Source organism: Epinephelus moara, chromosome 18, assembly GCF_006386435.1.
Source record: "Epinephelus moara isolate mb chromosome 18, YSFRI_EMoa_1.0, whole genome shotgun sequence".
In the NCBI taxonomy this organism is placed as follows: domain Eukaryota; kingdom Metazoa; phylum Chordata; class Actinopteri; order Perciformes; family Serranidae; genus Epinephelus; species Epinephelus moara.
Genome location: NC_065523.1, coordinates 21,183,070 through 21,206,784, shown reverse-complemented (window position 1 = coordinate 21,206,784; position 23,715 = coordinate 21,183,070). Strand labels below are relative to the sequence as shown.

At 40.3% G+C, this 23,715-nt stretch overlaps 1 protein-coding gene across 1 annotated transcript in view; it reads left to right on the top strand.

Annotated features, from left to right (window-relative positions):
* Positions 1-23,380, top strand: part of LOC126406148 (myosin heavy chain, fast skeletal muscle-like) — a 33,729-nt gene extending 10,349 nt beyond the window's left edge. The window contains exons 29-75 of the mRNA XM_050070326.1: positions 6-189; positions 273-476; positions 567-692; positions 807-977; positions 1,104-1,208; positions 1,292-1,387; positions 1,480-1,611; positions 1,851-1,854; positions 11,446-11,672; positions 11,856-11,999; positions 12,085-12,241; positions 12,336-12,363; positions 12,453-12,558; positions 12,644-12,736; positions 12,825-12,888; positions 12,986-13,084; positions 13,173-13,276; positions 13,365-13,503; positions 15,222-15,340; positions 15,453-15,602; positions 15,685-15,855; positions 15,942-16,248; positions 16,375-16,451; positions 16,550-16,637; positions 16,762-16,879; positions 16,994-17,117; positions 17,209-17,345; positions 17,434-17,689; positions 17,800-18,042; positions 18,157-18,333; positions 18,455-18,600; positions 18,710-18,800; positions 18,894-19,283; positions 19,552-19,678; positions 19,903-20,021; positions 20,260-20,456; positions 20,556-20,739; positions 20,834-20,999; positions 21,085-21,209; positions 21,377-21,685; positions 21,769-21,972; positions 22,057-22,182; positions 22,294-22,464; positions 22,618-22,722; positions 22,847-22,942; positions 23,036-23,167; positions 23,264-23,380. Coding sequence (XP_049926283.1) covers positions 6-189; positions 273-476; positions 567-692; positions 807-977; positions 1,104-1,208; positions 1,292-1,387; positions 1,480-1,611; positions 1,851-1,854; positions 11,446-11,672; positions 11,856-11,999; positions 12,085-12,241; positions 12,336-12,363; positions 12,453-12,558; positions 12,644-12,736; positions 12,825-12,888; positions 12,986-13,084; positions 13,173-13,276; positions 13,365-13,503; positions 15,222-15,340; positions 15,453-15,602; positions 15,685-15,855; positions 15,942-16,248; positions 16,375-16,451; positions 16,550-16,637; positions 16,762-16,879; positions 16,994-17,117; positions 17,209-17,345; positions 17,434-17,689; positions 17,800-18,042; positions 18,157-18,333; positions 18,455-18,600; positions 18,710-18,800; positions 18,894-19,283; positions 19,552-19,678; positions 19,903-20,021; positions 20,260-20,456; positions 20,556-20,739; positions 20,834-20,999; positions 21,085-21,209; positions 21,377-21,685; positions 21,769-21,972; positions 22,057-22,182; positions 22,294-22,464; positions 22,618-22,722; positions 22,847-22,942; positions 23,036-23,167; positions 23,264-23,284 — 6,859 coding nt within the window. The 3' untranslated portion in view covers positions 23,285-23,380. The remainder of the gene's footprint in view (positions 1-5; positions 190-272; positions 477-566; positions 693-806; positions 978-1,103; positions 1,209-1,291; positions 1,388-1,479; positions 1,612-1,850; positions 1,855-11,445; positions 11,673-11,855; positions 12,000-12,084; positions 12,242-12,335; positions 12,364-12,452; positions 12,559-12,643; positions 12,737-12,824; positions 12,889-12,985; positions 13,085-13,172; positions 13,277-13,364; positions 13,504-15,221; positions 15,341-15,452; positions 15,603-15,684; positions 15,856-15,941; positions 16,249-16,374; positions 16,452-16,549; positions 16,638-16,761; positions 16,880-16,993; positions 17,118-17,208; positions 17,346-17,433; positions 17,690-17,799; positions 18,043-18,156; positions 18,334-18,454; positions 18,601-18,709; positions 18,801-18,893; positions 19,284-19,551; positions 19,679-19,902; positions 20,022-20,259; positions 20,457-20,555; positions 20,740-20,833; positions 21,000-21,084; positions 21,210-21,376; positions 21,686-21,768; positions 21,973-22,056; positions 22,183-22,293; positions 22,465-22,617; positions 22,723-22,846; positions 22,943-23,035; positions 23,168-23,263) is intronic.
* Positions 23,381-23,715: the final 335 nt, after the last annotated feature.

Here is a 23,715-nt window from a genome sequence, read left to right as displayed (position 1 = left end):
AACAGCCAGAGGGTGATTGACTCCATGCAGAGCACTCTGGATGCTGAGGTCAGGAGCAGAAATGATGCCCTCAGAGTCAAGAAGAAGATGGAGGGAGACCTGAATGAGATGGAGATTCAGCTGAGCCATGCCAACAGGCAGGCCGCTGAGGCCCAGAAACAGCTGAGGAATGTCCAGGGACAGCTCAAGGTGAGTTTTGTTTGATTACTTATTTAATTAGTTTAGAATAAAAGACAAATAAGTGAACTTTTTTCTTTTCTTTTCAATGTCAGGATGCCCAACTGCACCTTGACGAAGCTCTCAGAGGACAGGAAGACATGAAGGAGCAGGTTGCCATGGTGGAGCGCAGAAATGGCCTGATGCTGGCTGAGATTGAGGAGCTGAGAGTTGCTCTGGAGCAGACAGAGAGAGGCCGCAAAGTGGCTGAGCAGGAGTTGGTTGATGCCAGTGAGCGTGTTGGACTGCTTCACTCTCAGGTTTGCTGTCATTAATTCAAAAGAAACTAATACTTTGAATACATTATAATAACAGTGTGTTATTAAACATGGCTTCTCTTTAACATGCAGAACACCAGTCTTCTGAACACCAAGAAGAAGCTGGAGGCTGACCTTGTCCAGGTTCAGGGTGAAGTGGATGATTCAGTTCAGGAAGCCAGGAATGCTGAGGAGAAAGCCAAAAAGGCGATCACTGATGTGAGTTTACGTCTCTACCTCACCTTTGTTATGATTATAATCTTCTTCTGTGCACTGCTAATGTTAAGTTTATTATAGATTATGAATGATTTAGAGAACATTTTATCATTTTAGGCTGCCATGATGGCAGAGGAGCTGAAGAAGGAGCAGGACACCAGTGCTCACCTGGAGAGGATGAAGAAGAACCTGGAGGTCACAGTCAAGGACCTGCAGCACCGTCTGGATGAGGCTGAGAACCTCGCCATGAAGGGTGGCAAGAAGCAGCTCCAGAAACTGGAGTCCAGGGTATGCACTTCATGCACTGTGGCATAACTTCTTGTTTAAGCATGCAAATCAGACTCTCATCGAGTCGAATGTATTCAAATGCATTTCACTGCATTTTTTAATTAACAAACCATTATCACATTTCAGGTGCGTGAGCTGGAAGCTGAAGTTGAGGCTGAGCAGAGGCGTGGAGCTGATGCTGTTAAAGGAGTCCGCAAATATGAGAGGAGAGTGAAGGAGCTGACCTACCAGGTAATTTATTTCACTAAAAGACAAAAAAACAGCATACTTTGAAGCCTTTATTCTCCTTCACTAATAATCCTTTATCTGTGTAGACTGAGGAGGACAAGAAGAATGTGAACAGACTTCAGGACCTGGTGGACAAGCTGCAGCTCAAAGTCAAGGCTTACAAGAGACAGTCTGAGGAGGCTGTAAGTGAACTACATTTATATGTCCAATAATTTAATCTAGAATAAATCATGCCATAACACCCAAATTAACTGCCTTTAAACTCCCTTTACAGGAGGAGCAGGCCAACACTCACATGTCCAGGCTCAGGAAGGTTCAACATGAGCTGGAGGAGGCTCAGGAGCGTGCTGACATCGCTGAGTCACAGGTCAACAAGCTGAGAGCTAAGAGCCGTGAAGCTGGAAAGGTAATCATTTCTGAACTAATATTTCACAAAAAAAAATAAAGATGGCAATATAATTTTATTCTGGATCAGGAGTATTTAGTTGGGTATCATGCTAACAACTTCCAATATCCCATTGCTACAATGTAGAGCCACTTTTAGAACCATGTGTATACAACCACACATGGTGAAATAGTCTGTGCCCACCCCTCAAAAATTGTTACACATTTAAATAATTTCATTTTTCTTGTGTTCTTTTGCAGGGAGGTGATGCTGAATAAGAGACCGCATCCAGATGCAGCAGCTCCACAAGGTTCATAAAATATGAGCCGACTTAAAAAATTTTTACACTGTTACCTTTCAATAAATATTATGCATATCACTCAACACCATTTTCTCTGTGTTTCCTCCAATGCTTAAATTGTAAAATGAGTTCAACATTGCCACTACATCATGGGGGAGCTGAATTAGTCTAACATGTTACAGGGCAGTTAAAATTATCACATGAAATTTACACTTAACTGTTTAGTAACATTTTTAGTTTAGTAACATTTTTTCAATGATAAATACTTGCTCTTAAATATAGTTACTCAAAGATGTCTCAGACAGTACAGAAGAAATTTCACACAGAAATATTTTATGCCAATTGGCCAATCACATTCTGCATCATATCACCCATGAAAGTGTTTTATCTCCTCCTTAATATCACATACGTGGTAGATTAAGTGGTGAAGTTAACTGTTAACTGAACTATGGCTTTAAGTTTACCAGAAAAAAAAGAAAAGAAAGGACTAGTGTGTAGTTTCTTTTTACAACTTATCTCTGGATGTACTACTACTTTTTTTGTCAGTTCATTTTGAAGAAATGGCAACTTACTTACCATCACCTCAAAAGTTGAACAATAGCATGTATATATATGCATAGAAAAGCTCATTGAAGAGTAAAGTTAAAATGAGACTATTTTAAATAGATACTTGCATATGTATGTAGTGGACCAGAAAACCTTATGTTTCTGTTCCGTCACAGTAAATGTTTTGAACCTGATCATGTGGTGCTCTGCTACTAATTCTGCAAACTTCAATGCCGGGAAAACGACTGACTTTTTGATCTCAAGGAAACTGATGAAGAATCAATTTCAATGAAGTTGATGCAGAGCCAGTTTCTAGCATCAACTTGCCAAGAATTTATATTACTAAGGACTTCTTATGGTCCCATAACACCTCTTCTCTGGTGAGAGACACTACTTTAACAATGACATAAAGATGATAAGGGCCAAATTTGCAGATAGCTTTTCGTGAACTTTTACCAACATCAACCTCGTGACTCAAGTGCATTAATTTGGTTACAGCTGTAATTACAATGTCACTATAACAGAATAGCATAGTAGTATAATCCTAAACACTTTACAGGAAGATTAGGCCAGCACTCACATGTTAAGGCTCAGGAATGTCAAGATGAGCTGGGGGAATCTCAGGAGCGCACTGACATCGCAGAGTCTCTCCGAGGTCAACAAGTTGAGAGTTAAGAGCTGTGATGCTGCATGGTATTTTATCAATCTGTTGATTGATAATGACAGCATTAGGACTGTACACAAATACTTAATCTGATGGCTAAATGATATGGTTATAGGGTGGTAATGATATGATTTACTATTTATGACAATTTGCTTGACTGACCTCATTTTCAGGATGCCAAACTGCACCCTGGTGATGCTGTCAGAGGACAGGAAGACGTGAGGGAGCAGGTTGCTATGGTGAAACACAAAAATGGCCTGATGATGAGATTGAAGAGCTGAGAGTAGGTCTGGAGAAGACAGAGAGAGGACGCAAAGGGGCTGTGCAAGAATTGGTTGATGCTAGTGAGCATGCCGGACTGCCTCATTTTCAGGTGTACTGTCACTCAAAACAATATTCATCCTGTAAATATTGTGTGCAGTCCTTGATAATATTTTCTAAGATCCATTTTCCAGGCAGCTTGGAAGAGGAGTTAGCCTAAAGCAACATTCATATTTTCACACACTAAACAAGTCTCACCAGTCCAGAATCTCTACTTCAGACTTTCCTAAATTCTTCTCTCAGTACACCATGCATCCAAATACATGAATACATCCCAAACTCGATGACAGTATGGCACTATTTTCCTTTTCAGAAGTATTTTTTTGCCCAGTCCATTGTGTCAAGAAGTCTTGTTGTGTGTCTGTCCAGTTGAATTCTATAATTAAGTTAGTGTAAATTGAGCAGACTAATTGGACCTTGGATAAATAATGTTATTTTACATCTGTTGTCAACAATAAAGCAAGCCAGAATATGACATGTGTCAAATATTGAATATTCTTTCTTTCAGATAAGATTTGCTTTGTTTTCTTTCCACATGGCTCCAAACTACGGCTGAACAATATATTGATATTACACCGTTATCATGATATGAGACAAGCTATGATCTTAGATTTTGGATATTGTAACATCGTAAATGTTGTCTTTTCATGTTTTTAAAAGCGGCATTAACGTCAGTGGTTAAGTTGAGAGTATATGCAGGTATAGGGGATATACCCGTCTCTTCTTGAGGCTCTTTTAAGTATAACCATCTATCAGCAAAAAAAAATATTGGAATATTTGCCATAGGATAGTATACAATTTATGCCAGTATTACAAAGTCTGTCACAATATGATTCAATTTGATGCAATTTAGGGGCCTGCAATCGATATGAGACGATATCATATACCCATTTAACTCTTTTTTGTTATTAACAAAAGAAGCTGCCACCAATTTCTATTTTGCTTTTAGCCATAAAAGATAAAAACAACACATCAATATATGTAACTGCAGAAGTGCATTTAAGTTACTTTAATCTGACTCCACTAATACATAAAACAGCACATGCAATATGTTAACCTTCAGGGCTTTCTGCTATTAAGTCCTCTCTGAAAGATTTTTCATTTAAATCCAAACCATCATCTTTTAACTAACGGTCCATTTGGTTTAAAACCCTGATGGCAAACTTCATTCAACAGCAATAAAACATGGTTTAACAACATCATTTAACATAAGTATCACATTCAGCTCAGTAGTAACTGTCAAGCTTCAAGGACAAAACAACTGTTTTTTGCTAGTGACCCATTATTAGCATGTTTACATTGCATAACGTTAAATTACCCTAGCATCTAGTGTACTTTTCCCGCTACTTATAGCTTATAAAATGACATGTAACATTATCATTTTTTCTCACTTACTGTTAATTTAAGTCACTGAATGTCCCGACAGAAGAGCTCGGTTGAATATCGGCCAGCATGTAGGTTTTTTCCAGCAGGATATCGTTGAAACAGAGCAGCTAATGTTACTGCAGTGACAAGTTAGCAGGGTGACATGACCGTTAGTTAATTTAGCCATCTTGTTATATTAATTGTAACAACTAAGGTTGATGTCAGGTTCACTACAAATATCTGTAGAAATATTTGCGACCTCCGTGTTAAAATAAGCCAAGAAAAAAACCCCACAACTGTTGAATTTTAGGTGTTTTTCCAACACCACTGACGGAAAGTCGACTTTTCTTCATTAGCCAGAAACCATGGCAACAACAAGGTTCGAGTCGTGTGCATCACTTTTTTGTTCCCCCTGGAAACAGTTTCCGATGTGTTGTGAGATATTTTTTTTTACAGCTTTATTCAACAATACACGAGAACTGAAACAAATTGCAATGAAGGATGAACAAATAATAAATAAAGTAAGAAGTTGTGTTGTGACTCTATGCACGGCAGCTCATGACGTATTTTCCGGTGAAGTGTAAGGCTGCTTCAACTTCTGCTAAATGTGGAACCCTGTACTAGTGTAGGGATGCTAGTCATATTGTAGGTTAAAACAGCCTAAACTACGTTAATTTACAATACATTTTGATTCGTTTCTTTGTGTACGTTATTCCAATTTTAGTGTCTATGTTTATGTCATGACCTCAAAATGAGCTAAAGTGTATTTTCAAAGACGCGAGGACAGCACTTCAGGACACCACTGCTGTGTGCCGCAATGTACAGCTTCAGCTAAGTTTAATTCCTCTTAGTTTCTATGCATTTCCCAAAGACACTGAACTACAGAAGAGGTGGTTGATTATAATAAGACACAACGTGAAAATAAATAAGTTTGCCCTCTTGGCTAGTTTTAGAAAAAGGATAATAGTTTGGGTTCAAATTAAGAGGTTTCTGTCGAAATGGCTTTCTGGCAGAAATCCCCTAAATGCTAACTTCTCTATTTGCAGCAATTTTCCTAATTGCTACATGTGTAGTCAAACTGGAGGAGATGTTTCCATTTTGCTCTTGTTGTGTCTATTTGCAGGGCGTTGAGCTCTCAGGGCCACTGTATTACATGCCATGGACAGAAGCCGTCTGGAAATGAAGCGCACACAAATCACTTAAAAGAATTCAAAACAGAAACCACTGGCAAGCCACTGTCTGAGATTATGGTGGGACTTAACATTGAGTCAGTGGCTCTTGTAACAGTGTAGACACTCACTGTTATGGAATGACAATTGGCTTAATATAAGCTCAGAACCATTGCAGGCATTCAAGCACTCTCCTGTGGCTTGGCTGTGTTCAGAGGGGCCATAGTCGGTACAAATTAATAGGGATCCCAATAGCACTCTAAATTTATGACCAGTCCTGCTCATTGCCAACAGGGCCCATTCATAAACACAGTGCTGACTGGCGTATTTGAAATGAAACAGAGGCAGTTAACTTGTGGTGCAATGTGGTACATAAAACTGTCATTGGCTGACAATGTGATCATTTAATTTTTCAGTCATATTAGTCTGACAATACTGAGTAAGGGACTGTACGTTATTTATGAGGGGGGGAAGTCAAATAATTTGACTTATGGGTTTTATGTTTTGGCTTAGGGGAAGGGCATACAATTTTCAGTGGTTGTGTTTTGAACTTATCTTCACACCAATTCTTAAAGACGACATGCAGGTTAGAAAGGCAGGTTTTCGTTAAAAAAAAATGGCCAAAATTACACAGTTTATCAAAGCCAGAAACTGTAAAAACAGAAATTATCGTTGGATTTTCAAATTTCCGATAGTCCCTGGACACATCATGTACGACTACTTTTCAACTCCAGGATTTTGTCTTTAACTTTTAACTTTCAAATATCAAAAGGTGAGTTTTAAAAATTTAGTAACAAATTTATAGTGGGGGGAGGGTCATGAATTTTCCACTAGTCACTCATGTAGCTTCAGGGAGGGTCAACAAAAAAAGTCACATCCCAGCCACCCTCTCCTCTGATAAGTATAAAACAGCCCCTAAGTAAGAAAGAAAATCTGGTGGACAACTTTCAACAGAGTAAAATGTAAAATATGAACAACCTATTATGATATGAACAATTACTTTCTTGACTTTATTGTGGCTTCTTTTTTTCTTCCAAAGTCAAACTCAGTGCACCAAGGTAGGTAAGATTAACTGGATATAGGACCAGGTGTTGTATGTGGGATTTTTACATAGGCTTTTTATGAAGGGTTCTTACCATAAAAATTATTTCTGTGAAAGTTAATAAATAATCCCACACCATGGTTCAGAAAAAAAAGTCATTGAAACCTTCTCCTTTAAATGATAGTCTTTCAAGAATGAGATAATTGCTTTCCTATGTTTATTAATATTTATTTATTTACTTATTTATTTGGCACTGTGACTAAGTGGCTCAAATCATTATTTTACAAGCCACAAATAAGTTTTAAGACTTGGCACTCAAGTCCCAAGTTTTTGTAGTCCTTGCCCTCACCATGTATTGCCTTTTTAAAAACAGAATAATAATGTTTTACGTTTACAAAAATTATGAATGCTTTTAAAAAGTTGTATTTATTTTTTAAAACAAGTTTGTTGGAAGTTACTGCATCTGTAACTGTAATTGTAAACCTGCACATTTTGCATACTGCAATTAGATTTTTGTTGACCACCACATAGTTTTTGTAAAAATGTACAATTGTTAGTGTGCTGCTGGGAATAAATAGCATTAATGTTTGCTGATTAAGGATATGTAGACCAATGAACTGATTCATAGCACACTTTTTAAATAACATTGTCTCATCCTTGGACTTGGGGGAAGGCAGCGAGTAGCCTATTTTCAAGTCAAAAGGTTCAAGTCCAAGTGAAAACAAAGTCACTGATGATAAAGTCCATGTCGTGTTGCATGTCTTTTTTGAGTCCAAATCATATGACTCAAGTCCACAATTTAGAGGACATGGGTGTAACTATATACTGTATACAGTAGGTTACATGATGTTACAACCAGGAAGGATTAATTAACAGCAGTTAAAGGGGCTCTTGTCTTCATGGCACTAAACCCTCACAGTATGCATAAGAAGCACAGGTGTTGTTGGACCTTGGGGCAGATGCTATTTATGTGGATACTGCAGACTAACAGGTTGTCCATTTGTGCACCAAGATATTTTAGGAGTTGACTTGGGCTTTGTTCTGCTTATTGACAACTGCAGGGGAGTGGACCCTGGCCCTATGGCTTGTGACGTACATAAAGGCAATTTCCTTTGTTTAGAACCACAAACACAGTATCATATGACCATTCAGCGCTGTTTGTGTGTCATTGATGAATGACTGACGGATCTGGTACGCTGCAATGATATGCCTCAACTATGGAGAAAATTACCGCTGTTAAATATTGTCTCATGTCTCACTCATGACACGAGATTATTTATGAAATATATGTGAAATATGATATAAAGCTTTAGTGTTGGGCTCACCTTCTCCAACTTTCTTTTGTACTCCTTGTAATTCATTATCTCTTTAGAAATCATTGCATTTCATGTCAGATAATTACTATTAATTACATAAATCCTGAAAACTCAGCATAAAAAAGTAAACCTGCCAGAGATCTCCCCCATTCAAACAAAATCAAACAAAGAAAAACTGAGACAGAGAGAGCTTGACCCACACAACCTTTGGTTCTCTCAATGTTACTACCCAGCCACGGAGGAGCCTTACACTCTTTTAAACCTTCTCAGGCCCCTCCTTGCCAGACATGTTTGGCATGTCATATGTCAGTTTAAGGCCTCAGTGCAAAGGGTGATCTATAAGCAACTACCAGACTCAAGGACATACAAAGGAGAGGGTTAGTCTGGACGATTTTCCGTCTTCTCTCCTAAACACAAAGGCCTGGCCCTTTCATGATAACCTAATTATGAGATGGACTCATATTGACATTCACAGTTTACACTTGCGGTAATGATGCAAAAGTTTTAGCTTTTACTTATTACAGAGAAGGAAAAAACTCAAACGGCAATATGTGCTCCACATATTCTGCATTTTAATCTTTTAAAAGTTAAATTATATACAACAATTTTTCAGGCAACTGGCAGTTGAAATGTGTCTTTTCACAAATCCTCCCTGCACACAAAGCACACACATGCAATCAGAGGCAGTTTGAGGGTTCAGTGCCTTGCTCAAGGTGAACTGGTACTCCTCCAGTTGCTAGTCCACACTCCACTCTTGATCAGTATGAGGACTTGAACCAACAACCCTCTGGTTCTCAAGCCAGGTCCCGATGAGCTGAGCTTCTGCCCTGATGGTGGACTATTTAACTATAAGCACTGCAGCACTGGCAGCATTCACACTGGTGTAACTGAAACAACTCTGCATTGTGGAATTACATTAATTTCTAATTACATGGTTCTGTCCCTTATACTTCAAGAATTGTATAACTACTAGCACCTCAAAGCACAACATAAATATAACACTAATAAAATGGCAACTTAGGTTGGGGATTTACTGGGTTGAAAGGTTAAATACGGCTCAAATCAGCTGGCACATTTTGTCACAGTCACAGTAAGAGAGAATAGTGGGCCCTGTGTGTGTATGTGTGTGTGTGTGTGTGCACAGCACGCTCTGTATTCAAGGTGACACAGCACGTAGCCATACATGCCATCTGTAGCAAACTTTCAGCCTTAGAAAATGAACAATTTCCGACCAGATAGATGTAATGGAAAGACAGGCTCTTGTTTTTGTGATGCAGACTGGGAAATAGTGCTAAACCACGGCTAAAAAACTAAATCCTCTCCCTCTGATGTGCAAAAATAGCCCTTTAATTTGTTTAAGCACACCAAGGGTCAAACAAGTTGTCAAAAGGGGAAAAAAAACGACTGAAGACCTTTGACCTTACTTGAATAGCTTGTGTGCGACACATGTCTGTACAATAGCCACCTACTTATTGAGTTGTCATTCCTCAAGGTCATTGCCTTTTTTAAAGTAAGAAGGTGAGGTAAATATCAAAAGGAAAAACACAACGTTACTCAATAAATACATCCAATAACTAGGAAAAAGTACAAATTTCTTTCCCCTCACTTGTTTCAAATCTTAACTTTCATTAATTCTGGATGCTCTTTTCATTCATGGTAATATTACAGCTCTGGAATCTCCAACATCTTGTTTATAGGCCCGCAATTTATTTTGGGTCTTATCCCTGCCTAGATGGCAACTGTTCTTCCACTCCATTCCAAGGCGATATGTAATCCCTTTGCAGCTTTTATGGAATGGTGCTCAGCCTCAATTTTATTTCAGACATCTGAGATGTACGGCCATCCTGCAACTGTATACCAGTGACATTTACATGCCTCTCCAAGACCACAGCCTGTGCCTGCCATAGCACACTACAGTAAGATTATTATTACTAACACTGAGGATCATTAACCAAGTAGCATTTTGTTATTGAAACAAGTAGGTGACAGATCTGTCTGTTAATGGAAAGCATATTATCTAGTGTACAAATGCTCAAAATATACCCCCAGAATGTCCTGCTATTTACTGACTGAACGACTCTGACCCTGTTTTATAGACATTGTTGACCCTGTTTTATTGGACAAATGTCCTTCAGCTGTACACCTGTGACGATTTGGGGCTTCCCCAAAAATGGAAAAAAAAACATAAATCCATACCAGTATATTTTACAGCTTACATGCAAATCTTTATTTTAGATATTAAGTATCATTCTTACCTTCAGCAATATTTATAGATATTTGAATTAATGTCAGTATATTCATTTGTACCAATATAATATTTTGCTGCTGGTCTTTCATACTGTAAAAGTGAATAAACTGTATTGTAAGCATGCATATATATTGTTAGATATGTGGTGCAATAGCTTGGAAGTCATATGGGATAAAATCTAATATATGTTAATAAATATATGTGACATAAAGTTTTAACTTTTTTTATGTAAACACATAATTTCAAAATAATTTTATGGACACTATGCGTTTTGACCATTCAGATTAAGCACCAACCAACAGTGACAAAAGTAAGTACAAGCGAACATCAATCAATCTAAAAGTCAATGTCACAGGCTTAGTGACAACAGGACAAGAATGCATGACCAAACTGAGCAGGGCACACCTACTGAGAAGACATGCTGCCTCTATAAAAGAGGCTGCTCAGGACTGTGTGATAACTGGTAGGCTTCCAGCTCAGGTAAGTGCACCAGCTTTCATTGATTAGTGTTGTGTACGTAGTTCAGTTATGTACTTGCAACAGTGCCTAAAAGCATCATTTAATAATTTAATTTATTTATTTTTACTGGGTGTGCTATATGAAATGTGTTACTGGTAAATACTTTAGAAATAGTATATTTTAGAGATTAACCTCTATAAATGCATGTACTCATGCTTGTCAATTCATTAATAGGATAAAAAGAACAGACCTGACTGTTTTCTGCTGGGACCAAAGGGGGTAAATTATAGATTATTTCAAATGATATCCACACTTTCAAAACACACCTCACCTGACAGGCCTTCAAACTGCATGTTAACATTCATTAAACAAATACCAGAGATATTTACTATGACTGACCTCCCCTTATTCTCAGTCACTTAAGGAGTCATCATGAGTACAGACGCGGAGATGGAGCAGTATGGCCCTGCGGCCATTTACCTGCGAAAACCAGAAAAGGAGCGGATTGAGGCTCAGACTGCTCCATTTGATGCCAAAACGGCCTTCTTCGTGGCTGATCCTGACAACATGTATTCCAAGGGTAAACTCGTCAAAAGAGAGGGTGGCAAAGCCACAGTTGAGACACTGGCATTGGAAGGAAAGGAATCAAAAGTAAGTGTAATCATGTAAAACTCAAATGACCCTAAGAAGGACAGACAGACAGTTCTCTAGCACATTTAAATGGCATTGACTTTATTGCTCCCCATACTATCTCAGCAAAAGAGAATATTTTTTATTAAACTACTATCTGAGACTACATGACAATCTGAGTGATTTTTTTTCTTTCCTACTCAGACCCTCACCGTAAAAGAGGACGACATCCATCCCATGAACCCTCCAAAGTTCGATAAGATGGAGGACATGGCCATGATGACCCACCTCAACGAGCCATCTGTGTTGTTTAACCTTAAAGAGCGTTTTGCATCATGGATGATCTACGTAAGCTCCAATCTTATAATAGCGGGCTTGTATCTGCAAAGCTAATGCATCAAAAGTGATTATGTTCCTCTCCATGCTGCCATAGACCTACTCTGGCCTGTTCTGCGTCGTCGTGAACCCGTACAAGTGGCTTCCTGTGTACGATGCTCAGGTTGTGGGAGCATACAGAGGCAAAAAGAGGATTGAGGCTCCACCCCACATCTTCTCCATCTCTGACAATGCCTATCAGTTCATGCTCACTGGTAAGACCCAAGTTAAGGCAGAATTTGAGGTGCAGTGAAAAAGAAGAATCTTAACTATAGGTTTAAGTCGATTGTGTGTGTGCTCATATTTCAGACCGTGAGAACCAGTCTATCCTTATCACGTGAGTACAATACAACTTGTGTGGACAGTTATTTTGCAACTTCATGACTATCTTGCTAATAAGTAAAGATATATCCTTTTATTCCCCAGTGGAGAATCTGGTGCAGGAAAGACTGTCAACACCAAGCGTGTCATCCAGTACTTTGCAACAATTGCAGTGGCTGGAGCTAAGAAGGCAGATAGTGGCAAAATACAGGTGAAATTGGTTGTCTGCTGAGCATTTGAGCCACAGTTGATTGTTGCTGAACACTTTTATACAGCCTCATAATGTCTTTATATAGGGTTCACTGGAAGATCAAATCATTGCAGCTAACCCTCTGCTGGAGGCCTATGGTAATGCCAAGACTGTGAGGAATGACAACTCCTCTCGTTTTGTAAGTGTTCATATCATGTATGTTTGCATAACTTTCTTTTGCTTATTGTTACTAAGAGTCAAACTGATATTTTCTGGTAAATGTTTAGGGTAAATTCATCAGAATCCACTTTGGCTCCAGTGGCAAGCTGGCCTCAGCTGATATTGAAACTTGTAAGTTAGTGTCCTTTTGTAGTTGGCAACAATTACGAGTGCACAAATGTGGCACCAGCTCCATCATCAATTCTTTATATCTTACAAACACTCACAGATCTGCTGGAGAAGTCCCGTGTCACCTTCCAGTTGTCTGCTGAGAGGAGCTACCATATCTTCTATCAGCTGATGACTGGCCACAAGCCTGAGGTTCTGGGTATGTTAATAGACAAAAAAATGATGATAATAATAATAAATAAATAAGAGTATGCACCCATTTATACATTTCCTCTAATTTCTTCTAGAGGCTCTTCTGATCACCACCAACCCCTATGACTATCCAATGATCAGTCAGGGTGAAATCACAGTCAAAAGCATCAATGATGTGGAGGAGTTCATTGCAACAGATGTAAGTTGATAGTTATTTGTAGAAAAATAGCAAGTGAATGTCAGAATTACCTGATTTTCTAAAAGGATTTGCTGTGCATGAACTGCAGACCGCTATCGACATCTTGGGCTTCACTGCTGAGGAGAAGATTGCCATTTACAAGCTGACTGGAGCTGTGATGCATCATGGCAACATGAAATTCAAGCAGAAGCAGCGCGAGGAGCAGGGTGAACCTGATGGCACTGAGGGTAATTATATGTGATATTATATCATAGAATGTCATTATACTATATCAAAGCACATTAAGCAGGTAGATCATGAAAACAAACACCTTTTTTGCATAAGCTGATACTGTAAGAATGGAATCACAACTTATTGGCATCTATAACCTATAGAGAAGGTCTGGCAGTCAGTGTTGTAGTACTCAAGGTTGGACTTGGTCTCAGATAAAGAGGACTTGGGATTTTGTTTTAAGACCTGTCAAGACCACAACCGTTCCTTTGTTTTCTGTGTACTCACAGAAAACAAAGGAACATTCTCACACATAAAATTTACCTCTGCAATGCCGTTTGATAATTTTATCAAGACATTTCTCCTGGTCAACTTGAACATAAACACATATATGCAGTATATGGCAATAAAAGAGATAAATGAAGATGAATCTTCATTTGTTTTCTGTGGGGGGTTTTATGGGAGTATGGATCTTTTACATCAATTTCAGGGGTGTCTCTGGTTTGCATATTCCACATTTCATTGTAAGTGCGTCATGCAGTGTGAGACTTGTGCTAGTGTGGTTTTGGTCTTGACTCAGTCTTAACCCCTCAAAGTCTTGGTCTTGACTACAACCCTGCTGGCAGTCAGCACTCTGATGTGTGCATTTTTAACCTCCTGCAACCCTGCGTCCTCATATGAGCACATTACATTTAGAGTTTGCTGCACCTTTTACTTCATTTTGCTGAACTTAGACCTGTTGTCCTTTTTCATGGACAATTTCTTGTGCCATCTAGTGGCAGCATAAGTGCAGTACACTAATCCATGAAAAAACAAAATGGCAGCCATCTCTGCTGAGTCAGTCTACAAGTGTGGATGAGGTACAAAACCTGGTCAGATTTTATGGTTGAAACTTGTTGAGATATATTAACTCTAATATGGCATACAAATCTTATCAATTTTAGCAGTAGTAACAAGCTAAGACGCTGTTAATTAGGAAGAACACATTTGAGGATATTAGGACTTTATTATTGTATTATTGCAGCATTTCAAGCAGGCTCATTAGGTGTGACAGATCGTTCCTACAAACAAAAAGGACATTCCTAGCTAGGAATATAGAGCAAGGAAAACTCATACAGAGTTACAAAAAAAAGAAGCAAATAACAGACAGTTAAACACTTGTGACTATTACAGATAAACCCATCGTCCCCATATGAGGACATCATTTTTTTCTCCAAAACTACAAAATGTTCACAGACAATGCTTAGTTTTTTTTATACTTATCAGGTCCTACTGATCCAAAATAGGAAGGACAAGTTAAAAATGCATACCAAACAAAACCTCGCTCTCAGAAGGTTACAGCAACATGAGACAGCTTACAGAAAGGAAAAAAGGCCAAAATTTCAGGACCATCAATCACTGGTAAATGATTTATTATGTCAAGGGAACAGTCTGCAAGGTATCAAAACATATTCCAGTCAAACTGCATGAATGAAGAGAAGAAGCAGTCATAAGCTGTAACTAACCAAAAGGCTCATGATAGACTAATATTACAGAGGGAGTGACAAATGAACTATCAGTAACTGCCAACGAGCGTTCTACTTACTATATATGACATACAGTTTTCAGGCGTGTTTTTAATGGTTGATTTTACAGATTTATTACAATTAATATTCTTGCTTAATAGTTTTAACATTGCTTTGTTAGATCCTGTGTATTCCAGTGCACTAATGGAAACATTTTTCCCCTCAATCAGTGGCCGATAAAATCGCCTACCTCATGGGCCTGAACTCAGCTGATATGCTGAAAGCTCTGTGCTACCCAAGAGTCAAGGTCGGAAACGAGATGGTGACCAAAGGTCAGACCGTGCCACAGGTAACAAAAAAGAAAACATGATGTTTGAAAAAAACATATTAGCGTTTTGATATAAAATCTGATTATATTATATATTTTTGAGAAACTGCCACACAGAAATCCTTATTTCTAGGTCAACAATGCTGTCAGTGCTCTGTGCAAGTCCGTCTATGAGAAAATGTTCTTGTGGATGGTCGTCCGAATCAATGAGATGCTGGACACAAAGCAGCCAAGACAGTTCTTCATTGGAGTGTTGGATATTGCTGGATTTGAGATCTTTGATGTAAGTAATAAAAACACATCAGTATTGATGATATATAAACACAACATGCCCAATAAACTGAGTATCCACCTGTATACTATAGTTCAACAGCTTGGAGCAACTCTGCATCAACTTCACCAATGAGAAACTGCAACAGTTCTTCAACCACCACATGTTTGTCCTGGAGCAAGAGGAGTACAAGAAGGAAGGCATTGATTGGGAGTTCATTGACTTCGGTATGGACTTGGCTGCCTGCATTGAGCTTATTGAGAAGGTAAAACAACTCTGTCAGGTAGAACTTAAATCCTGTTTTCTGACTACCTGCTAGATTTTTTTTAACATGGCAAAATGTCCTTTCAGCCAATGGGCATCTTCTCCATCCTTGAAGAGGAGTGCATGTTCCCCAAGGCTACAGACACTTCTTTCAAGAACAAGCTGCATGATCAGCATCTTGGCAAGACCAAGGCCTTTGAGAAGCCAAAGCCTGGAAAGGGCAAGGCTGAAGCTCACTTCTCCCTGGTTCACTATGCTGGTACAGTGGACTACAATATCACTGGCTGGCTGGACAAGAACAAGGACCCCCTGAATGACTCAGTTGTTCAGCTCTACCAGAAATCTTCAAACAAACTGCTGGCAATGTTGTATGCAACTCATGCTGCAGCTGATGGTACTGTAACTTCTACGTGGCAATTCGGTTACTCATTTAATGACAGCATGCACTTTCCTTCAGGAAGTAAACCAGTACAACGAATAAAGAGTTAATTATTTGCTGGCACTGTGTTTAAAAATGCAGAGTCTGGTGGCGGTGGCAAGAAGGGTGGTGGAAAGAAGAAGGGTGGTTCCTTCCAGACTGTGTCTGCCCTTTTTAGGGTATGTTTAACATCCCCAAAATCAAGTTCTAATTTAAGCTGATAGGCTCAAGTTTTGAATTTGGAATTTGTTTTAAATATTAATATTTCACCTCACAGGAGAACTTGGGCAAGCTGATGACCAACTTGAGGAGCACTCATCCTCATTTTGTGCGCTGCTTGATTCCTAATGAATCAAAGACCCCAGGTTTGTTCTTTTTGTGTTGTTGTTGTTGCTATTTTGTAAATGTTCTCTCTCAAAAGTAGCCACTTTTGAGGGAAGAAAAGACGAGCCAGAATGCTTAATACATTGACTTATTTTGTATGTGCAGGCCTTATGGAGAACCACTTGGTCATCCACCAGCTGAGGTGTAACGGCGTGCTGGAGGGCATCAGAATCTGCAGAAAGGGCTTCCCCAGCAGAATCCTCTATGGTGACTTCAAGCAGAGGTGACTGTAGTTTTAATTATAAGCAAGTCAATTTGACTTCAGTATAGGTATGGTGGTGGAAAAACACTGGGAAAAGATAGGAGGTAAATACAACAACACTATTTTCTCTTGCAGATACAAAGTATTGAATGCTAGTGTCATCCCCGAGGGACAGTTCATTGACAACAAGAAAGCTTCAGAGAAGCTGCTGGGCTCTATTGATGTGGACCACACTCAGTACAAGTTTGGACACACAAAGGTTAATTCCAATAGACAATATTGACAGACTTGTGCTTGTGCAGTTTTTCTGTTCTATTCAAAGGTGCTAATGATAAATTACCTTTACATAGGTGTTCTTCAAAGCTGGTCTGCTGGGTACCCTGGAGGAGATGAGAGATGACAAACTGGCTGCGTTGGTGACCATGACTCAGGCACTCTGCAGAGGTTTCCTCATGAGGAAAGAGTTTGTTAAGATGATGGAGAGGAGGTATGATTGTCATGCAGCATACTAAATCAACTCTCAAATTCCAGTGTGATGCTAAACAACAGTTATATTGTTAATGTTATTTTATCAGAGATGCAATCTTCACCATCCAATACAACGTCCGATCATTTATGAATGTGAAGAACTGGCCATGGATGCATCTGTACTTCAAGATCAAGCCTCTTCTGAAGAGTGCTGAGACTGAGAAGGAGCTGCAGCAGATGAAGGAAAACTATGACAAGATGCAAACAGACCTGGCTACTGCTCTGGCCAAGAAGAAGGAACTGGAGGAGAAGATGGTTTCCCTGCTGCAGGAAAAGAATGACCTGCAACTGCAAGTGGCATCTGTGAGTAGAAAGCAAAAGCAGATGTTTTGCTTTGCCCAAACAATCCATTGCATACAACTTCTTGAAGCATGTTTCAGTCAAAATAATGGCATATGTATATGTTACCATAGGAAAGTGAGAATCTCTCAGATGCTGAGGAAAGGTGCGAGGGGCTCATTAAGAGCAAGATCCAGCTTGAGGCCAAACTCAAAGAGACAACTGAGAGACTGGAGGATGAAGAGGAAATGAATGCTGAGCTGACTGCCAAGAAGAGGAAACTGGAGGATGAATGCTCCGAGCTGAAGAAAGACATTGATGACTTGGAGCTCACCTTGGCTAAAGTGGAGAAGGAGAAACATGCCACAGAAAACAAGGTTCATGAAACTTAAAATATACACAGATGTAAAATTATAAAATGTTTCTATAAAGATTTCAAAATGTATAGATCTTAAATTATGACAAAAATTTATCGTTCATGCCTTTTTTAGGTGAAAAACCTGACAGAAGAGATGGCATCTCAAGATGAGGCCATTGCCAAGTTGACTAAGGAGAAGAAAGCCCTCCAAGAGGCCCACCAGCAAACACTTGATGATCTCCAGGCAGAGGAAGACAAAGTCAACACTCTGAGCAAGGCCAAGACAAAGCTGGAGCAGCAAGTGGACGATGTAAGAAAACAATGTCATGACTTTCTTCTGACCTTTTCCCTGGAATGACTTGGTATTCTTGGCACTGATGATCTGTCTTTTAAGTGCCTCTAATGAACTGTCATTAACTGTCATTTGACAGCTTGAGGGATCTTTGGAGCAAGAGAAGAAGCTCCGCATGGACCTTGAGAGAGCCAAGAGAAAGCTTGAGGGAGATCTGAAACTGGCCCAGGAATCCATAATGGATCTGGAAAATGACAAGCAACAATCTGAGGAAAAACTAAAGAAGTATGTTTTTAGTTATTTTTGATATATGATCTTACTAGAAACCATAATGTAACATAATGATCCGGAGTCAGCCATGACATTAAAAAAACATTTTGTTCTCCTCTTCCAGGAAGGACTTTGAGACCAGCCAGCTCCTCAGCAAAATTGAGGATGAACAGTCTCTTGGTGCTCAGCTTCAGAAGAAGATCAAAGAACTCCAGGTAACATATTTGACATGGATATTAAAGTGAGTTTATCAAAAACAACATGCTCAAGCTAATAAGCTTCCTTGATATTATTATCAACAAATCTAGGCTCGCATTGAGGAGCTGGAGGAGGAGATTGAGGCTGAGAGGGCTGCTAGGGCTAAGGTGGAGAAGCAGAGGGCTGACCTCTCCAGGGAGCTTGAAGAGATCAGCGAGAGGCTTGAGGAGGCTGGTGGAGCAACAGCCGCTCAGATTGAGATGAACAAGAAGCGCGAGGCTGAGTTCCAGAAGCTGCGTCGTGATCTTGAAGAGTCCACCCTGCAGCATGAAGCCACTGCAGCAGCTCTCCGCAAGAAGCAGGCTGACAGTGTTGCAGAGCTGGGAGAGCAGATTGACAACCTCCAGCGTGTCAAGCAGAAGCTGGAGAAGGAAAAGAGCGAGTACAAGATGGAGATCGATGACCTCTCCAGCAACATGGAGGCTGTTGCTAAAGCAAAGGTATGCACTGTTTTTGCAGGAAAACACATTCACATAAGATGGCACAGTGGTACAGTGGTTAGCATTGTTGCCTTACAGTAAGAGGGTGGGGGAGCCCATATGTGCCGAGTTTGCATGTTCTCCCCACAACACCATGGGTTTTCTCCGGGCTCTCCAGCTTCCTCTCCCAGTCCAGAGACAAGCAGGTTAGGTGTTCCCGTGAGAGTGACTGGTTGTCTGTCTCAATGTGTCAGCCCTGTTCACTGCATTTACTTTATGCCAATTGCAGGCCAATCTGGAGAAAATGTGCCGAACTCTTGAAGACCAACTAAGTGAAATCAAGTCCAAAAATGATGAGAACGTTCGTCAGCTGAATGACTTGAGTGCACAGAGGGCCAGACTGCAGACAGAGAATGGTGTGTACCCAATGATGTATAATGTGTAATACAATGTTAATAGTGCTATTCCAATTTTCCAATAATATGATTAATTTGTGTGTTTAAATTCAAACACTGTGATGTGTATATAAGGCGTAGTTACTGAGGTCACAGCTTGCATGTCATGTTTTTTGTTGTTGTGTTGAAAATTCCACATGAATAACTTCTCTCTTACTCTTACTATCTGACTCTTATTCTTTTAGGTGAGTTTACGCGCCAGATTGAGGAGAAAGAAGCTCTCATTTCCCAGCTGACCAGAGGCAAACAGGCCTTCACTCAGCAGATTGAAGAGCTTAAGAGACACATTGAGGAAGAAGTGAAGGTATACTATCTTGCATTGTCCACTTCATAATGCAATGTGTGCTTGGACTGTCTGTCGATTCATCAAGTATGGATATCCAGTAATATGGTTTTACTGGATTTACTTATGGCAAACCTGGTAAGATATGTCAGTAAAAGGGAAATTGGGTAGCTTGTGTAAGAAAATCTGTTCTGTGTATGTGCTACAGAACTTTAACCAAAATAATTAAACTTTTATGCTTCTTATGATGAATTTGTAGGCCAAGAACGCCCTGGCCCATGCCGTTCAATCAGCCCGTCACGACTGTGATCTGCTCAGAGAGCAGTTTGAGGAGGAGCAGGAGGCCAAGGCTGAGCTGCAGCGTGGAATGTCCAAGGCCAACAGCGAGGTGGCTCAGTGGAGAAGCAAATATGAGACTGATGCTATCCAGCGCACTGAGGAGCTGGAGGAGGCCAAGTACATAAAACTATTCTAGTTTTCATAAATAAATATGGTTTCAATTCAATATTCACATCAGATATTTTTTGCAAAATTACATTTACTTCTTCTCCACAGGAAAAAGCTTGCCCAGCGCCTGCAGGATGCTGAGGAATCCATTGAGGCTGTGAACTCCAAGTGTGCTTCTCTGGAGAAGACCAAGCAGAGGCTGCAGGGTGAGGTGGAGGACCTCATGATTGATGTGGAGAGAGCTAATGCTCTGGCTGCCAACCTTGACAAGAAGCAGAGGAACTTTGATAAGGTAAATGGTTAAACTGGTAATTATAACTAGTTTTATCAAAAGAAACACAAACCTATGTAGTTAAATAACCATTTATTAACCCATATAATTTAAGGTCCTGGCAGAATGGAAGCAGAAGTATGAGGAGGGTCAAGCAGAGCTGGAAGGAGCTCAGAAGGAGGCTCGCTCTCTCAGCACTGAACTGTTTAAGATGAAGAACTCCTATGAGGAGGCCCTGGATCAGCTGGAGACCATGAAGAGAGAGAACAAGAACCTGCAGCGTACGTGAACTTCTATCTACATTAAAGGCAAATAATTTATTGCTGATTGTGAAGAGTCTAAGAGTTTCTTGTATTTTCTCTGTAGAGGAGATCTCAGATCTGACTGAACAGATTGGTGAGACTGGAAAAAGCATCCATGAGCTGGAGAAAGCCAAGAAGGCTGTAGAAAGTGAGAAGGTTGAAATTCAGACAGCTCTGGAGGAAGCAGAGGTATCATCTTTTATATTTCATCTGTTTGCTTTTGCAAAAAATATTTATTGGCTCTCTATGCCATTAGTTTTCTTTAACTTATCTAAAATATGTTTTGTTAAAATGACAGAACAATTATTGTGGTTGTTAGCTATGCTAACATGCTATGCTATATACTTTTCTTGCAGGGCACACTGGAGCACGAGGAGTCCAAGATTCTTCGTATTCAGCTTGAGCTCAACCAGGTCAAAGGTGAGATTGACAGGAAGTTGGCAGAGAAGGATGAGGAGATGGAACAGATTAAGAGGAACAGCCAGAGGGTGATTGACTCCATGCAGAGCACTCTGGATTCTGAGGTCAGGAGCAGAAATGATGCCCTCAGAGTCAAGAAGAAGATGGAGGGAGACCTGAATGAGATGGAGATTCAGCTGAGCCATGCCAACAGGCAGGCCGCTGAGGCCCAGAAACAGCTGAGGAATGTCCAGGGACAGCTCAAGGTGAGTTTTGTTCATTTGCTAATGAAAGAAACTGTTTGAGAGTAAGGGAAGTTAAGATTAATTCTTTATTTTTATGTTTTCAGGATGCCCAACTGCATCTTGACGATGCTCTCAGAGGACAGGAAGACATGAGGGAGCAGGTTGCCATGGTGGAGCGCAGAAACGGCCTGATGCTGGCTGAGATTGAGGAGCTGAGAGCTGCTCTGGAGCAGACAGAGAGGGGCCGCAAAGTGGCTGAGCAGGAGTTGGTTGATGCCAGTGAGCGTGTCGGACTGCTTCACTCTCAGGTATTGATTCATTAATTCATGAGGAACAGGTATTTTGAATACATTCGAATATCTTATTAAACACGGCTTCTCATTAACATGCAGAACACCAGTCTTCTGAACACCAAGAAGAAGCTGGAGTCTGACCTTGTCCAGGTTCAGGGTGAAGTGGATGATTCAGTTCAGGAAGCCAGAAATGCTGAGGAGAAAGCCAAAAAGGCGATCACTGATGTGGGTTTACTTCTCTACCTCACCTATGTTATGTTATTGGTCTTCTTCCATGCACTCATGTTAACTTTATAATAGTTTATGAATTAATTCAAGAAAACTGTATCATTTTAGGCTGCCATGATGGCGGAGGAGCTGAAGAAGGAGCAGGACACCAGTGCTCACCTGGAGAGGATGAAGAAGAACCTGGAGGTCACAGTCAAGGACCTGCAGCACCGTCTGGATGAGGCTGAGAACCTCGCCATGAAGGGTGGGAAGAAGCAGCTCCAGAAACTGGAGGCCAGGGTATGCACTGGATATAAATGTTCACAAATCATTTGAAGAGGAAACATCATTCCTTAAATGCACAATAAACTTTGCCTTTCTTTCTCTGAAGTCAAATACTCGTACAAAGCATTATTCATTCATTTTTTAAAATAATTTATCATCACATTTCAGGTGCGTGAGCTGGAAGGTGAGGTTGAGGCTGAGCAGAGGCGTGGAGCTGATGCTGTTAAAGGAGTCCGCAAATATGAGAGGAGAGTAAAGGAGCTGACCTACCAGGTAAATTTACTTTCACTAAAAAACACTATAATTACTCCTTGATTCAAGCGGTGGAAAGTAACCGAAGTGAGGTACTTCATCTATCTGGTTCAACCCTCTAAGTGACAATCCTTTATCTGTGTAGACTGAGGAGGACAAGAAGAATGTGACCAGACTTCAGGACCTGGTGGACAAGCTGCAGCTCAAAGTCAAGGCTTACAAGAGACAGTCTGAGGAGGCTGTAAGTGAACTACATTAATGTGACTTATCGCGCAGTGGAATTAATAATGATATCACCATTAACCAAATGAATATAACTCTAAACCCTTCACAGGAGGAGCAGGCCAACACTCACATGTCCAGGCTGAGGAAGGTTCAGCATGAGCTGGAGGAGGCTCAGGAGCGTGCTGACATCGCTGAGTCCCAGGTCAACAAGATGAGAGCCAAGAGCCGTGAAGCTGGAAAGGTAACTTTTCCATAAAATGTTCCATTGCTTTTTCAGTCAGTTGTACTGATTGAAAACCCATGTCTACAAGTACTAATTATCTGTCTCCTCTTTCAGGGAAGTGACTCTGCTGAATGAGATACAAGATCCAGCTGAGGCCTTTAAACACAGCTCATACAATATGAGCCTCTGAGAATTTTCTTCTGTATATCTTCAATAAATGTTTAACATGTCTCAAGTGTTGTTTTCTCTTTATTACTTCTTAGATAACACAGTTAGTGTTGATAGTGGTTACACGAAACTGTATTAGAAGCCTGTGTGTGAATAATGAAGAGCAAACCGGCGAATCATTGCTCATAATATCACAGTAGCTCAGTCCATAGGGACTTGGGTTGGGAACCGGAGGGTCGCCTGTTCGAGTCCCCGTCCGGACCAAATATGGAGCGTGGACTGGTAGCTGGAGAGGTGCCAGTTCACCTCCTGGGCACTGCTGAGGTGCCCTTGAGCAAGGCACCGAACCTCCCAACTGCTCGGGGCACCTGACCAAAGGGCAGCCCCCTCACTCTGAG